Source organism: Garra rufa, chromosome 5 (assembly GCF_049309525.1).
Source record: "Garra rufa chromosome 5, GarRuf1.0, whole genome shotgun sequence".
In the NCBI taxonomy this organism is placed as follows: Eukaryota; Metazoa; Chordata; class Actinopteri; order Cypriniformes; family Cyprinidae; genus Garra; species Garra rufa.
The window spans coordinates 6,525,498-6,543,895 of record NC_133365.1 but is presented as its reverse complement, the minus strand read 5'-3'; the positions used below and the strand labels follow the sequence as shown (position 1 = coordinate 6,543,895).

General features: G+C 35.2%; 1 protein-coding gene across 4 annotated transcripts in view; it reads right to left on the bottom strand.

Annotated features, from left to right (window-relative positions):
* smtnb (smoothelin b) overlaps positions 1–17,088 on the bottom strand; it is a 100,194-nt gene extending 83,106 nt beyond the window's left edge. For all 4 annotated transcript variants that reach the window (XM_073839433.1, XM_073839435.1, XM_073839434.1 and 1 more), the window contains exons 1-3: positions 16,763–17,088; positions 1,807–1,964; positions 1,624–1,702 (exon numbers count right to left, since the gene is read on the bottom strand). In XM_073839433.1, the coding sequence (XP_073695534.1) occupies positions 1,624–1,702; positions 1,807–1,964; positions 16,763–16,825 (300 nt within the window). In that variant the 5' untranslated portion in view covers positions 16,826–17,088. The remainder of the gene's footprint in view (positions 1–1,623; positions 1,703–1,806; positions 1,965–16,762) is intronic.
* Positions 17,089–18,398: the final 1,310 nt, after the last annotated feature.

The window sequence follows — 18,398 nt, the reverse complement described above, 5'->3', positions numbered from 1 at the left end:
CCCATTGGCAGATTATTTAGCTTGTTTGCTTGAATTTTTTAGATATTTTGGCTGCAAACAAAACCAAAAATCTAACTAAGAAATGCATTTTTTGCAGTGTAACACCAGTAGACTATATTAACTACAAATGTTCTATGAAAACAATGAACAGCAGCTTTCAGTCTGTCACCATGATGTAAATATGAAATATCAGACAGTCATACAGTAGTAGTTCTTCACAAGGTTTTTCAGTCGATTGTGCTGCTTTTGGTTGCACTCGCATCTCTTGGAGCGCCTCACGCATGAAACGGCATTATAAAAACGTGATGCTCAAGTTAAAGAAGTTCTTTTTGCATGCTTTTTCTATTCCACTGACCGCATCAAATGTTTGTCAACACAAAAGCACACTCTGTGTGAATGGCGCCTAGCGATATGAGCGTGTTACATGGATCGTTCTTTTCTCTTTACTGTTATCACTGACATATTGTCAAAGTGTCTAATTCTAACATTTGGTAATATTTCTATTCAAAAAAATAAAATCCTGGCAAATCATTAAATTCGAATTAATTTATAAAATCAGATTTTTTTTTAGATAATGTACCCACCCCCTTGTCATCCAAGATGTTCATGTCTTTCTTTCTTCAGTCGTAAAGTAATGGTGTTTTTTGAGGAAAACATTTCAGGATTTCTCTCCATATAATGGACTTCTATGGTGCCCCTGAGTCTGAACTTTCAAAATGCAGTTAAAATGCAGCATCAAAGGGCTCTAAATGACCCCAGCCGAGGAAGAAGTGTCTTATCTAGCGAAATGATCAGTTATTTTCTAAAAACATCACAGCTTATATACTTTTTAAATGCTTGTTTAAAGACAAGACAAGCATTTGAGGTTAAAAAGTATATAAATTGTATTTTTTTTAGAAAATAACCCATCGTTTTGCTAGATAAGCCCTTCTTTTCTCGCCCGTAATCCTTTAGAGCCCTTTGAAGCTGCATTTTGGAAGTTCAAACTCGGAGGCACCATAGAAGTGCCTCCACTATATGGAGAGAAATCCTGAAATGTTTTCCTCAAAAAAAAAATTCTTGGGGGACAAGAGGGTGAGTACATTATCTGTAAATTTTTGTTCTGAAAGTGAACTACTCTAAATAATTTCTGCATTCTTAACGCAAAACAGGGCAGAAATATAACATAAATTCCATGTGGGATGGGGGTATTACAAAAAGTAAGAGTTTAGTTACATTTCACACAAAAAAAACATCCTTCTATAACAGAGAATTGTATGCATTTGCATGTGTTCTTGACATAATTCACAGATTAACATAAATTACACTTTAGTTAATCTTCATTCATTGCTTTAATCAGCAACAATAAACCTCACAACTTTTTAACGCAGCACAATGGGTATTCATCTAGAAATGGCTCTTTGCAGCCTTTTGTTGTACAGTAACAAAGAGCTTACAGTACGACGTTTTTTTTTTTTTTTTTTTTTCATGATTCTGATGATATGACAACATTCCATACAGGGGCAGAAACACTTATCAAACATCTCCAGAATACTGCGAGCCCAATCTCACTCGAGGAATGTTGACAGGAACAACACAAGAGCATCGACAACAAGCACCTTATGTCTTAATACATGGCCTTACCAGTCCAGTCAGTTCTTCAATGTCATGTATAGCCTGAATCTTGCCCGACAGCACGTCTAAAGAAGCGGTCAAATCAGGACTGCAAATACAAGCAAATAATTTCAAATGCCAAACCTAATGGTGATTTTTGCATTTGCAAATTTAGCCGTATCATTAAAAAAAAAATTTAATAATTCTTCATACCGACACAGGTTTTCTTTGTCCTCTTGTCTGCTCTGGTGAGCACGTCTGAAGCGTTTGCTGGTTAGCGCTGCCTCCATTTCTTCAATCTCACAGCGTCGCAGCTCCCGGATCGCTGTCCGGATCAGACGCCGCTCGTCTATGTCGATAGTTTTATCAAGCTGGAGAAACAGACAACAAGTAAGCTTTGGGAATGCAAAAGATTATTTTGAGCAAAGAGTCTTGTGCGTTATCCTTAAGACAAATGTATCGGAGATAAATGGCAAATTATATTTAAAAATTTGCATGCTCAAATTTGAAATATCTACAACACTGGTTGAATTATGGAAATAAACGGAAATACATTTTTTTTTATTAGAGATATTTCACCGCAAAATGAAAATTTGATGTTTATCTGCTTACCTCCAGGGTGTCCTAAATGTAGGTGACTTTGTTTCTTCAGTAGAACACAAACAAAGATTTTTAACTCAAACCGTTGCAGTCTGTCCGTCATATAATTTGAGTCAATGGGTTCCACAGCTTTGAGAGTCAAAAAACATTATTAAATGCTGCAGCTTGTGATGATACACTAAGGTCTTAAGACACAAAACGATCAGTCTGTGCAAGAAACTGAACAGTATTTTGTGTCTTAAGACCTTAGTGTATGGTCACGAGCCGCAGTGTTTAATTTGCTTTTTTCTGTGTATGTTTTTTGACTCTCAAAGCTGTAGAACCCATTGACTCTCATTATATATGACTGACAGACTGCAACGATTTAAGAATCGGAGTTAAAAATCTGAGTTTATGTTTTACTGAAGAAACAAAGTCACCTACATTTTGGATACACTGGGGGTAAGCAGATAAATGTCAAATTTAAATTTTTGGGTGAACTATTCCTTTAATTTGAAGATATTTTAAATAAATGTAAAAAAAAAATGACATAAATGCACTATTTACATTAATTAACAATACAATGTGTCTTATATTCACATACAAAGGGGTTAAATAATCAATAGTTTAAAAACTGGCATTTTAATTTCTGCATTACCTTTTTGAAATTAAATAATCAATGACTAAACAGTTGTATGGTAATGAACAGAATGCATGATGTACATTTTTAGACCTGAAATTTGCTTTGACATAACACTCATTTTATCTGCATGTACTAAAAATAATTAGTAAAAAGTAACATTTTTCAATTTTTAATTGGTCCTTCTAAATATATGTATCCACATGACAGTGGCCTTGATAAAGAGGCACATTTCAGCACATTTACCCAGTGACACTCTTATCCACTCGCTCTAATTGAGGTCATGACCTGGAATGTGCAGCTGAAGACACAAAAGCAGGTCATCAGTACAGCAGGTGAATAATGAAGGGTCTATATTCACTCTACAGGCCAAATAAGCTGCCAATGCTCTAGATACCAGTTATATTCACGTCATAATATGTGGGAAAAGTCTATGTTCTGTCCTCAAATTATTCCAGTGCCAAATGGCAGTTTTCCTCAACTTGTTTATCATTTTGTGAGATCCACAACAGATTTTGCACCTATGCTTGTTTCACATTCTGAGTGGTTGGTTGACATACTGTATGGATGAATTCATGTGAAAATCTGAACATGAATTGCTCTCCCAAGCAGAAATCCAATGTACTGTTGCCAGATATCGATTGGGAAAAAAAAATCTAAATATATATAATTTTTTTAAACAAAACAATTTGTGAAAAACATATTCCTCCACATTATGGTCATGCACAAAATATATATAATTTGGTAACATGGATTAAAAACATAATGTAATGCAAGTAGGGTGCACTCTTAAAAATAAAAGTGAAACTTTTTTTGTCTAAATGGTTCCATAAAGAACTTTTAACATCTTAAGAACTTTTCTATTTAACAAAAGGTTCTTTGTGGCGAAAAAAGGTTCTTCAGATTTTAAAAAGGCAAGAAACAGTTGGTTCAATTTCACTGAATTGTTCTTTGTGAAGCCAAAAATCGGTTCTTCTATGGCATCGCTGTGAAGAACCTTTTAAAGCAACTTTTATTTTTACAGTAAGAGTGTAGAAAAATAGGCATAATTCCAAATCTACACTTATGTTCTTATTTCTGTTGGGATGTTATAGCATACCCGGCTTAAAAAAGTCACCAGTATGTTGTGGGAGGGTATGTGGCAATTCATCATCAGTAGGAAACAAGTGTGCCGGGTGGATTCGACTTCCTATGTCTTATCAACATGTCCACATTAATACCCTGAGTGATGGAAGAATGACTGTACAATGTCATGCTTTCAGACACAGAGCCAGATAAGTGCATCTCTGAAAACTTGCAGAGGCTTCTGAGTGACCCTGCAGTCATGGACATCATTCATTTAGGTGAAAAGTTAGGTGGAACTGAGTAACCGAGTAAAAACTAACAAAAATGTCCTTGTTAAATTTCAGTTTGTAGATTTGATCAGTTAAACAGGTTTAGAAATAAATTAAGTTCAATAAATAATAACATTTCACTTTCAGTTGAACTGACTTTGAGATTATTCTAATTACTCCTTCATTAGTTAATTATGTCTTTGAGAAAATAAACTTGTGTTGATGCCAAGATTATCGTAATTACAGTTTGGAATAGTTCACCCAGAACTGGAAATGTGCTGAAAATGTCCTCACCCTCAGGCCAACCAACATGTAGATGAGTTTGTTTTTTCATTAGAATTGTAGAAATGTATCATTCCATCACTTGCTCACCAACAGATCCTGTGCGTTGAATGGGTGCCGTCAGATTCTGAGAGTGAAAGCTGATAAAAACATCACAATAATCCACACCAGTGCTCCAATTAATGTCTTGTGAATCCAAAAACTGCATGTTTGTAAGAAACAAATCCATTTCATCACTTCCTCCAAAAAAAGTCCATCCCCTGTTGTCCCTCACATCAAAATCCACCCATATATTTGTTTATAGCTGTTTTAGACTTTACATTTGCAAACTGTGCTTGATCTGCACTCTTAAAAATAAAGGTGCTTTACGATGCCATAGAAGAACCTTTTTGTCTAAATGATTCCATAAAGAACCTTAAACATCTGAAGAACCTTTCTGTTTCACAAAAGGTTCTTTGTGGCAAATAAGGTTCTTCAGATTATAAAAAGGTAAGAAAGAGATGGTTCTTTAAAGAACCTTTGACTGAATGATTCTTTGTGGAACCAAAAATGGTTCTTCTATGGCATTGCTGTGAAGAACCTTTTAAAGCACCTTTATTTTTTAAGAGTGTGTGCATATTTCTCTCCTGATTCAGACTAGATGACTTTTCAATGGAGGGAACGTTATTAAGAAATTTGGACTCTTATAATAGCCAGAAGCAACAGTTTGAAGTTAAAAAAAACTTCTAAATGATGGATTTATTACAAACACAAAGCATTTTTCTCACAAGATGTTAACTGATGGACTGGAGTGGTGTGGATTATTGCAATGCGTTTATCAGCTCATTCTGACGGCACCCATTCACTGCAGAGGATCCATTGGTGAGCAAATTCTGCAAAGCTACATTTGTCCAACTCTGTTATGGCCTGGGTGATTTTTGTGTGAACAATTCCTTTAAAACACCTCATTTTCAAGTTCTGGAAGCTATACTTGTGTGGCAATGTGTAGGCCTACCGTCATCATTTCTTTAAATATTTTACCATTATTCAACATTTTGAAGTTGGAAAGAAAGTTGGATGACAGCATGGAGACACAAATGGAAAATCAGCCGTTTGGCAGTTCAGCGGCAGCACTCAAATATTCATGACATTTTCTTTTGGTATTGCTAAAGCATACATAGTGCAAAAAAATGTTCCTCGACCACTTTAATTTAAATTCTCCATTTATGAATAAAGATGGAAACACAGTAGATGAGCATCACACAAGGATGAGATGAGCACATCTCGTATTAAAAATCATCTCAGGTGAAGAGTAATTGGTCTTGGAAATGCAGTACGAGCCAATCACGCAAAAGTCTGTGGAAAAGACTGATCTTATGAATATCAATTAGTTAAGTGTTTCTAAAAAGTCAATATTTTAATATTAGTTTATAATCCAAAGATCCATTCTGCAGTTTCACTCCTTTTTTCCCTTGGTCATAAAGGTATTAATGATGGAAACTTTCAATTTTCCATCAATCATGGTAATGGAAATAGATGCAAAAGCAGGGAGAGAGAGTAGAGAGAGAGAGATGTGAATCAGCAGTCCATTCCAGCCTCAGTGTGAGTATGCCCATATAAGGACACACGCCTCATAACCCCGCCCCCAGACTGTGATGCAGGCTGAATAAGAGAGAGGTGAAGGGCAAAGGCTTCAGGGAGCAAGATAATGTAAGTATTAGTGACACACGTTCAGGAAGATGAGCAACGACCTGAAACACGTAGAGTGTCTGTGAGACCCAGCATAAACATTCCCATTTCCTAGACGCTACTTCCCTAAAAATTCCAAAGGAAATTCAAGTTCATTCAGGTTATACAAACAGTCTTAATAGTGCATTTGTGCATTCTAGGTGGTCGCTGTCAAATGTGGGATTATCTTTCCAACACCAAAATCTAAGAATATATTTAATGCTAGCCTTTACAATAATGGGCCAGTGCTATATGAATGACCACACTAAAATGTTTTGTTGATCTGTGGTACATTTGAGGTAAAAGAAGCTTTTCAAATGTACAATTTGGTAACAGAAAGGTTGTTTCCACAAGCAAAACCAACTTTAAGTTCTCTTAAAAATGTATTTATAACTAGTTTGGATAAATGAGTATCCATAATTGACTTGAGTGAGTAATACTTTAATAATAGTGATGTACAAAATGACATATTTTCCAAACTGTACTTGGGTTTTATTAATCATTAGTCCTTTATATAGATGACTCATCACATGACACACGTCTCTATTAATCGGATCGGATTAGTGGATTTAAGTCATGTAAGGTCATGTAAGGTCAGTGTCAGGGTTCACAGAAAACAAAGTCACATTTACAAAGTACTGGGTTGTGGTAATGAGAAACTGAGGAAACAATTTGGTGGATTTCCCATCATTTGAGCCATTCAATGTTTGAAAGACATTGGCTCAAATAAACAGGATGAGATGAAGCCATGGTGGATTATATCAGCGATTGTTATAAAAGGAATACAACATCACTTAAGCAATTACAACAACAAAAACTACATGTGACCCTGGACCACAAAACCAGTCATAAGGTTTAATTAATATATCTGAAAGATGAATAAATAAGCTTTCCATTGATGTATGGTTTGTTAGATGGCTGAGATACAACCATTTGAACATCTGACGGTGCAAAAAAAAAAAATTAAAAATGGATTTGAGAAAATCGCCTTTACACATTTTAAGTTCTTAGCAGTGCATGTTACTAATCAAAAATTACATTTTGATAAATTTACAGTAGAACATTTACTAAATGTCTTCATGGAATATGATCTTCACTTAATACCATAATAATTTGTGGCATACAAGAAAAATCAATAATTTTGACACACTGACGGTATTGTTGGCTATTGCTACAAATATACCTGTGCTACTTAGACTGGTTTCATGGTCCAGTGTTTCATATCACTACCAAACGTTTATATTGAGTTTAAGGGATGCACCGAAATCTGCAAATTCTTGGCCGAAGCCGAAGAAAATTATACACTGGGCCGAAGGCCAATTACCATTCAATTTTGCCAATTTTAAAATAATTAGATAGCCAATAATTGCTTTTTACAGTATTGTCTGTCTTTTCAAAGACAAAAAAGCAATTACAAAACAACAACTTAAAAATATCCAACATTGAACATTTTTAACATTGTAGTAGACATTAAAGCCCACCAACACTGCACAATATAAAAGTTATTTTACAAGTTGGTAAAATAATATTCTTTGGCCATTTTGAAGACCCCTTTCATGTGTTTTTAATGTACAAATAAATGCAGCCTTACTAAATAAAGGAGAATGTCATAAATGTATTAATAGAGCTGTTGTTTCGTCTTACTTTTTTATTTTATTTTACAGAATAACAGTAAAATTACAATGCTAACATTTCTGAATGTTGACTTTTATTTTGGCGGAAACCTGCAAAAAGACCTCAGTACTAGTTTTTGCTGACAGGAGCAGATTTATGAATGATTCTCATCACGCAGATTTCCCTCGCGCTTTTGAACCCTGCCTCATGAGCTGGTGCAGCGCTGTCAGAATAAATACAATCGGTGCGTGTATTAGACACTAGTTCCGTAGTTTATTTACCATTTATGGTTTAAGGCCACTTGGTGATTTCAGTCATCATACAGTAACCAGCAACAACCAGCCCTTTCTCTTCTCACGGACAAGTCTCTCGATACTAAACAGTCTCTCGCTGTCAGTGCTTGGAATGATTTTTGCGTCTTTCTCTGACCGTTTTAAATGCTTCCACTATGTTTTTAGTGATTCTCCTAACTTTCGCTTGCAAATGCATTCCTTGCTTCCCAGAAGCAGAGTGAACAAAAACACATATCCTGACTTTCCCGACCTTCAAAAGAGTGTCACGGTCCACTACGTCCAATCCTGTTTCTGCAAACCCATTCTAACTTCCTGCATTATCTCATCCAACACCTGAGCAGTCATAGGGCAACAGATGTCGACGTGACAGCATGACTCACACGAAGGCACACCCGCAGCTTTACGACCCACTGCGGCCGGAAAGTGAAAATGAATGTTCTTTCCAAAGATCCGTTCAGTGGACACCATTCAAGTTCAATCAGCTGGACAACCCGAGATAAGCAACAGTAGCTGTTGGTGATCTAATGTAGGTGTGCTTATATGACAAAGTTTAAAAGGAAAGTTCAAACAAAATTACAATTCTGTCATTGATTACAAATCCACATGTCACTAAAGTTCATAACGAGATCATAAACTTAATTGACAGTTAAATTAAGTCTTCTAAAGAGTCATGATGGCTATATATGATTAACTGATCTCAGTTAGGCTACAAACATAAAAACACTAAGCAATGAACTAGGGATGAAACGGTTTCACAAAACCATGTTTGATTATCTCGATTGGAAAAATACTACTCAGCAATGAGCAAAGTTAGTATGAGTCTCACACATGCAGCGGAGGTTTCTCCTAGTGCTACGAGAAATTATATTAAAGAATGCACAGTTGAGGTCAAAAGTTTACATACACCTTGCATAATCTGCAAAATGTAAATTATTTGACCCAAATAGGAGGGATCATACAAAATGCATGTTATTTTTTTTTATTTAGTACTGACCGGAATAAGATATTTTGCATAAAAGATGTTTACATATAGTCACATGTACACAAATTCTTGGTTTTCCAGTATATTTGTGTATTTGACCCATTTCCAACAATGACTGTATGATTTTGAGATCTATCTTTTCACACTGAGGACAACTGAGGGACTCATATGCAACTATTACAGAAGGTTCAAACACTCACTGATGCTCCAGAACTTTTTGAATTTGAAGATCAGGCCAAGCTAAATTTTATTTATTTTGCCTTCTGGGAAACAAAGTATCTTCTGTAGCTTCTGAAAGGCAGTACTAAATTAAAGAAACATGATTTTTATGATCTTTATTCTGTTTTATGCATTGTTTTTCCTTCTGGAGCATCAGTGAGTGTTTGAATCTTCTGTAATAGTCCCTCAGTTGTCCTCAGTGTGAAAAGATGGATCTCAAAATCATACAGTCATTGCTGGCAAGGGTTCAAATACAAAAAATGCTGAAAAACCAAAGAATTTGTGGGACCTGAAGGATTTTTCTGAAGAACAGCAGGCAGTTTAACTGTTCAGGACAAACAAGGGACTCATGAACAACTATCACTAAACAAAAAACAGCTGTGGATCATCCATGTAACAACACAGTATTAAGAATCAAGTGTACGTAAACTTTTGAACTGGGACATTTTAATAAAGTCAAGTATTATTTTCTCTTATGGACTATATGTAAACATCCTTTATGTGAAATATCTTATTCAGGCCAATGCTACATAAAAAAAAGCATGCATTTTGTATGATCCCAAATTTCTTCAGTAAAGTTTAGATGGAATTTTCTTTTCATCTTCCCTCTGTGTAATGTCTACTAAGGGGCTGTTCACAGGTCATAATCACTCGCAGTATTTCTACTGCTAGATTTAATTTAAAGAATGGGTATTCCTGTACAGCTATGGTCAGCAGTTGCTCCTTCTTGGCTGAGCTTTCAATATTGTTAAGTAAAGCGTGAAACGCTTCGATTATGAGACAAAAATATAGCATATAATTAGTCTTACTAAACTTCTACATTCTGAATGGAGATTGATGTGCGTTTTATTATGTTAAAAAAACATGTAAAGGCAACATTGGAAAAACAAAACAAAAAAAAGAATACAGGACAGCAACGATGTGAGTTTATCAGACGTGAATGACAGTTCTGGTCCGCATCCAAGTTCTACATAAACACACGCCAATTAGACAGTCTTTTGGGATGTAATCAGGAAATGCCTTCAAAGTTGACGAGAACAACTATCAAGACAAATAAACATCTCTAATGAAAAATTAATTGAAACGTCAATTTTGCAATCTTAACAAAAACCCCATTTTATTTAATGTCAATCTACCAAGTATGATGCATGCATATATGTGCACCAACCTCAGGGGTATGAGAAGACGTTGCATCTTAAAATGCATTAAAGAAAATATGTATATACATGCATATATATATTCACAGACAACTAAAAATAAGCTCTATAGTCAACAGGAAAGTTGGAGAAAACTCCACATGTTCCACAAGCCATGAGGGACTGTGACACTCCTGACCTCTGTGGAATCGCGTCTCAGAGACATCCAAACATTGTGAAAAGGGCAGAGTGGAAAATATTTGCAGGGGGAGATTTGGGGGGAAGCGTTGAGTTATTTGAAGGACAACAGAGGTGGGAATCTACATCTAATCTGTCTTCCTTCAGAACCACACATGAAGGTTCAATTGAGCAGATTTACCAGCTCTAAAATTGTGTCTAGATCTGGTAAAAATGTATTTATTTGCAATCCTGTTGTTAATAAAATCAATCTTTCGTCTGTTAGTATGTTTTTATAGGACTGATAAAATTTCAGAACACCAAACTTCTTGAGAGAATGGCTTTTGCACAATAGGACACAGAAAAACTATTGTTTAGGCCTGTATATGACAGTTCAATTAAATTTGAGGAATTTTAGGTATTTAGGAAGTTTATTATATGGAACTTAAAGGTTCACTAAAAATGAAAATTTCCTGGTACATCATTATTACCAGAGCCTCAGGCAAACAGCGAAATCTGATTATTTTCTGTAAACTGGTTATTTTTTACAGTTTATTTTAATATATACTTAATTTCATTTAAAATTTTATTCAATATATTATTAAAGCACTCAATAATTAGGTAACAATGTGGATGTTTTAAAGCATAACAAATATAATTGTATTATATTCTATATAATTGCACGTAAAACATATAAATTGAATAAACTAGTTTTAATCAACTCACCTTTTTACATAAAACAATCAAAGAAACCATAAAATAACTCTCAAAAACGTAATGATTTGTCCGTGAACCAGACTCTGGATCGTTTGTCTGAGGCTATGGATTATGGATAATAATGTTGCAAATAATGTGCAGTTTCTTGAACAGACCATTAATTTCATAAGATCTTAATATATCATCAGCAGCTGTGGATATTAATTTTGTGTTCTTTGATATGCTTTTTTTGACTCTTAAGGTTAAGATAGTCAGCATCTTTGAGGAGCCTGAGGATGAGTAAATTAATTAACTAAATTAATTATCCCTTTAAAAGCATGCTTTTTTTTACATTTGACATACATTTTCTATTTACATTTACTTATAAACATGAATAAAACAATAAAATAGAAATTCTAACCAAGTGCATTTAGCTTATAAGTGCTGGATGTGTGTCAGTCAAACAGCACTGGTGTATTGAATTACAGTCAAATAAATATACAATGAATGAATGAATGAATGAACTTTCTAGCAGGTCAAAACTGGTCATTTTAGCCACTAGCTGGTCTAATGCTCTACCAACAGGTTGGGGTTAACCAGGTACGTAAGGTTAAGTTAGCCGGCTAAGCTGGTTGAGACCAGGCAACAACAAGCAAACAGTACCATATTACAAAAATCAGCCAAACCACTTCAAGCTGTCATGACCTCATTTTTCCAAAAGGGCGGTTATTCAGTAAACGTCTACGCAATGGGGAAAAAACAGGTGATATTTTTTTTCCCCATTGCTCTGAATACAGGTTTTGTGCTCTGTGTTATGAGCCCTTCCGCACTGATGGTTTAAACCTGCCTTGCAATTTAGCTTGATGAAGCTCATGACCAGAGTTACAGAAGCGCTTATTCAATTGTGTAGGAATTTGTGACGCTATACTTTACTGGGAATTTTCCATTAGGAACAATCCTGAAGTATTGTCGCATTGTCGGTGAGCTTTGACGCCACATTTGCTCTTTTCAGAAACTGTTTATCCACGTTGACATATGCTGTAACTATTTTAGAGACCATTCCCACATGACAGTACATAATTCAATGGTTTTTCTTTAACGGCACACTGCCAATCCAAGATAATGTGGTATGTCAAACACCTGAACCCACTTATCAAAGTGCTAATTAATACAAGACTCACAAGTTAAAGGAGTAGTTCACTTTCAGAACAAAAATTTACAGATCATGTACTCACCCCCTTGTCATCCAAGAAGTTCATGTCTTTCTTTCTTCAGGCGTAAGGAAATTATGTTTTTGAGGAAAACATTTCAGGATTTCTCTCCATGTAATGGACTTCTATGGTGCCCCTGAGTTTGAACTTCTAAAATGCAGCTTCAAAGCGCTCTAAACAATCACAGCTGAGGAAAGAAGGGTCTTATCTAGCAAAACGATCAGTTATTTAAAAAAATAAAAATTTCAATTTATATACTTTTTAACCTCAAATGCTCATCTTGTCTAGCTCTGTGTGTACTCTGTGTAGAGACTAAAAAGTATATAAATTGTAAATGTTATAGGGCTGCAACAACGAATCGATAAAATCGATAAAAATCGATTACTAAAAGCGTTGGCAACGAATTTCATAATCGATTCGTTGTGTCGCGCGACGCAGAGACATTTGGTTGTTATTATATATATTTAAAAAAAATTGAGCGCAGAGCGGAGTGGACACATTCGGTCTCTCTCCCGCACTGATGCCAGCAGAGTTCGGCACCTCATAAGCTGTGTTTCCATCCAAAAATGCGAATTTAACTTATGCGCAATACTGGAACATTTGAGCATAAAGCACCGTTTCTACATTATATATATATGCTGCCCCGATTTATATCAAACATGTTTGATATTTAAGCCTACTTTGGCTAGCGTACTTTCACAGCAGCCAATGCTCGATCGCAAAACAGCTGGTGTACGGGTCGTTGGATAGTGGAGATGGAGAAAACTACTTCTATAGTTTTTGTAACACTGTCTGTCTGTATAATGTGTCGAAAACATACCACAACCGTAAGGAGAAAGAGGAGCTCTGCTGAGGTGAAATCGTCTCAGTTTTGAATAGGGCTGTGACTGTGGCACGTTGTTTTTTTATATATAGCCTACACTTCAGTCAGCTAACAAGCAGCCTAAAAACGCTAAAATAAATCAAAGAAATAATATATTTAATTAAGAAAGTAGCCTAAGAATATTATATAGGTTATTAAACAAACATTCCTTGTAAAAATGTCCGACAGCTCATCAATTTTTGGCCGACTGAATTTCCAGTCCGACTGTCTTTTTTTCTCTTTCTCTTCCTCATTACACAGCTGCTGATTTTAATAGCAAAGTGATTACATTTATTTTCGTTCCTTTAGTTTATAAAGTTAATTTAGAGATATATTTGGAACACTTTTTGTTTGTTAAATTCAAGTTTTTGTTTTTTAAAGTTATACCTAGCAAACAACGGCAGACAGATCAAAAGCCTGCTTAATTCATCGCGATTTAAATTAAAATCCATTGATATAAAAAACTTAAAACATATCACAATATTAGTTTAATCATTCAATCAATATAAATCCAAAGTTTGTGCGGAGAGAAGCGCGCTTTGCAGCGCATGGAGACGCCAGTGCAATGTGGAATTTCTTTTTTGCTCATAAAGGTAAGAGTAATTTACCACCCGGGCCGGAACTGTAAAGGGTCTACCTTAGTTTGTGTGTACTAACAGTATCAACAAAATGTGCTCTTAAAGAAAACAAACAGAATACGCTTGATATCTTTGGTTTAAACAGGAGCGCTTCACAATAATAACCGAAACCCAGGTAATTGCCTCACAAACACAATATCTATAGAAAGCTTTAAATTATTATTTTACTACAAAACGAAATAATTAAAATCGAAAACAAAACTCTTTCATTAGCTAATCCATAAAGATGCATTAGGCATTAATGAGCAGATGGCAGGATCGTCAATTTCATCTTTGCAACACTGAATCAGAAAATACTAGTTTATTAATAAGTAATTCGAATATTTTCTTCATTTTTGCCTTGACACATTCATGGTAATTACTTTTGCTGGGGCTTTGAGGCCAGTTTTGCGTGCATTTGAATGCGGAACTCTTCCAGCTGGTCGCTGCTGATGGCAGGACACTAAACACCGCCATGGCAGAATGAATGTAGCAGAAAGTTAGTCAAGTTATCCCGTTCCAGCGTGCAAAGTCACATGACTTTTTTAATGCGCACTGAGGAATTTAATTTGAGAGGCTTCTTGATGGGAAATGCAGCATGTACACCACAGCAAGCCGCTGTCTTGACGGATAGTAATTTTAGTTTATTTAGTCTATATATTTGGCAGATGTAAAGCATACATGTGTATGTTTTTTGTGTTAGTCCATTTTTATTTTATTATTATTATTATAACAGTTCAAGGAGCAACATGTTCGTGCACTTTCTAAAGATTTTAGTTCTGTTTTTGAATAAAGGGTTGTAAATCCCTTGTTTTTTTTATCCGATTCATCGATTAATCGAAAAAATAATCGACAGATTAATCGATTATTAAAATAATCGTTAGTTGCAGCCCTAAAATGTTATTAGAAAATAACTGATCGTTTCACTAGATAAGACCCTTCTTCCTTGGCTGGGATCATTTAGAGCCCTTTGAAGCTGTAATTAAACTGCATTTTGAAAGTTCAAACTCGGGGGCACCATAGAAGTCCATTATATGGAGAGAAATCCTGGAATGTTTTCCTCCAAAAAAATTATTTCTTTCAACTGAAAGGATAACTATTGCCAAAATGCAACCTGGGCTGTTTTTTTTTTTACTGTAAACGAGACAAACTTATATCTAAAAGCATAATTACGACAAACGAGCCACGACAAAAGGGTTCTTTAGGGTTTTTTTGTGCTTTCTCAATATGCAAGAATGCAGTGGTGATCACTTTGCAATGCTGTCACTCCATGAATCCTGGCACAGGCGATGCTGGACGTTGTATATGCTGGCATTGTTGCCTAACGTTGCTCTCACACAGGCTCTCAGGCGCCCACTTCAGCACTCATTCCCAGCCGTTTCACACAATTGCTCTCCACTCCATCCACAACCCACTGAAAATGATTTGTTTCTTTCTAAGCACCTCTTATCTGGCCTGGGGCAGAATGATAGTCAGGACCACCACTGACTCAACAGAAACCAGCCAGAAACCAGATGTCAATTCTTTCAACACTCATATACAACTGTAATGCTTGTTCATGACACATTTAAGGTTAAAGGTGCACTATTTGTCACTCTAATTTGCCCTCAGTGGTTTAGGTCTATCCATCAGCCAGGATGCATTAAGTTTATTTACGAACTCCTGCTGCTTCACTCCTAATCTGTTTATTTGGTTCCTGTTCCTCTTTCTTTCTCTATCTCATATTACACACACACACACACACACACACACACACACACACACACACTAAGGCTCTGTTATGTGTGGCTGCTTGTTTGGACATTTCATTTCTCCACTCATCCTCATTCTGTTTAGTCTGTCTGGTGGATCTGTAGCATCACTCTGGACTGCACTGCTGACTCATGCTCTGTCTCTCTGTAGTGTATTGTGTATATACTGTGTTTGTTATAATGTTTGGTTGTAAAATGCCTTGAGAACTGGCTGAATATGCCACATAAAGTAAACATAGTATTAGCATGCTTAAGTGCAGACTGAAATAAATATCAACACAGCTTTTGAATTCTCAAACGTAATGTTTGCATATTTATTTTTTAAAAAGCATTGAATGTTTTCAGTTGTTTATGTCAGAATCATGTCTACTAACTAGGGTTGCACTGATAAAAGCAGATACAATAGCATTTTTATATTATTGCCTAATATACATATATATATATATATATATATATTCTCAAATGTATGTTTGCATATATTTTATTTATTTATTCATGTCTACTAACTAGGGTTGCACTGATAAAAGCAGATACAATAGCATTTTTTTATTATTGCATAAACATATATATTGTAAATAAGTATTATTTTTAAAGACACCATCTATATATATATATATATATATATATTCTCAAATGTAATGTTTGCATATTTATTTTTTTTAAATCACTGAATGTTTTTTATTTATGTCAGAATCATGTCTACTAACTAGGGTTGCACTGATAAAAGCAGATACAATAGCATTTTTATATTATTGCCTAATATACATATATATATATATATATATATATATATTGTAAACAAGTATTATTTTCAACATCATCATCGTTGTTTACTTTGAAAGTTGAACTATAATAAGCTTTGTTAACGGACATAATGTTAATTTTTAACCATTTTACAGCATGACACGTGCGCTTGAGCTCACATATAATGTTGACAAGGGCAGTTTTATCAGACAGATGTGAACACCAGATAAAGCACTTACCTTCTTGTCAAAAACTGAAGTGATGCTAAAGCTAAACCCACAATCTGTTAAAAGTAAAAAGTGACATAACTAAGAGCTGAACTCACCAGATTGCGGAGAGAGGACTCATCCATGCTGGAGTATCGCTTCTCTGACATCGTCTCAGACATTTTAAGACCGGTTTAAAACGTTAGCTCATTCGATACGAGACTAAAGTAATGTTAAATAAACCGTCATATACACATAATAGAAAGGCTCACGCTGAGTACATTAAAGAGTAGCTCTCAGTCCGTTTAACTCGGGGAGGATGCTCTCTAATAAAGAAACGACAAACCCGTCTGAGATACACCCTAACGAAAAAAACTCGAAATTAAAAGCTCTCCTTGTTAAGCAGCAGTTTGTTTTCACACACTTCAGCCGTTTCACGGTTCACAGCCGCTTCAGACAGTCAGACTACATGCCTACGGAGTCACAAGCGGTGAGTGATTTGAGTTGAAGCCCCGCCCCTCGAACACCGTCAGCCAATAACAGGCCGGCAAATTCAAACCCTCACACGCTTGATTGGTGAAACGAACTCCCACATTGTTTTTTTTGTATTTTCTTACAGTAAATAATTTGGCACCGCGACTAACAATAAATCTAATGTCACATTTACTTTCCTGTTTCATTTAATCTCTTCCACGCCCTGTCTGCTGACTAACCGACTTGTGCAAGACCTGACGTGAAACCTCACATGGCCTGCAACATAGACATAGGTAACTATATTTTAAATCAACCAAACTGTAATAAACTTCATCAGTATAGAATATAGGTAAACATATCATCAGTTAAAGACTGAAGTTCAAGTATTATAGGGACTTTGGCACTCAAGAGATAAGCATTAATAGCCATATGATAACATGAGTTTACCTTTCCTGCGCTTTTTTGCCAAAATAAATGTATATTCAGTATTATAGCATTTAAGGTGAGACACTGCAGGCTAAAACACTGATTTTCAGGCATCTGTCAAGTTTGAAATTTTTGGGCTTTTTGCTTTTACATAAAGTGTTTTTCAATACTAGTGGAAAGAAAACACCCAAAAGACACTTTTAAGTGTTTCTTTTATAGCACTTTATCTATTTGTGTCAACAGATTTCGATTACAGTCCATATTTTTAAAGGACATTTTCTCAAAATTAGTTTTTTCCTTCTAGACTGCACCATAAATCTCCTCTTCAGTAGCACTTACACACACCAAATATTACATTTTTATTCCTGTCTATATTCTCAAGGTTTTTACTGAGGGATTTGTTCATATATCATTTGCTTGATTTTATACATTTTACCCCCCCCCCAAAAAAATGTGACTGTTCTAATTTTTTTCTGAATTATGGAGTGGCAATATGACATACCGAAAATCCCTTCTGTCAAAAACATTTGACTCTAATATGTCAAAGAAATTTGAAACTGACTTCATTCAGTGTTTAGATCTTTGTACTAGAAATTTATGCAAATTAGCGCATATTTCATTAAATAATCCCATTTGCATATCTAAACCTAACAGTTTATAAAACTTGTAATACAAAAAAATGTTTGCAATTATCAATGTAATCAATCAACTGGGTAAGTAAGGTGATAACTAGTTTTTTACCCTGTTCACTTAGAGTGTCTCGCCTTATGTCTCTCAGATGGTAACCCTTCACAAGTTTTGTTTTTAAAAAGGGTCTTATCTGTTACTTAACTTTAGGGATAAACAAATTAATTG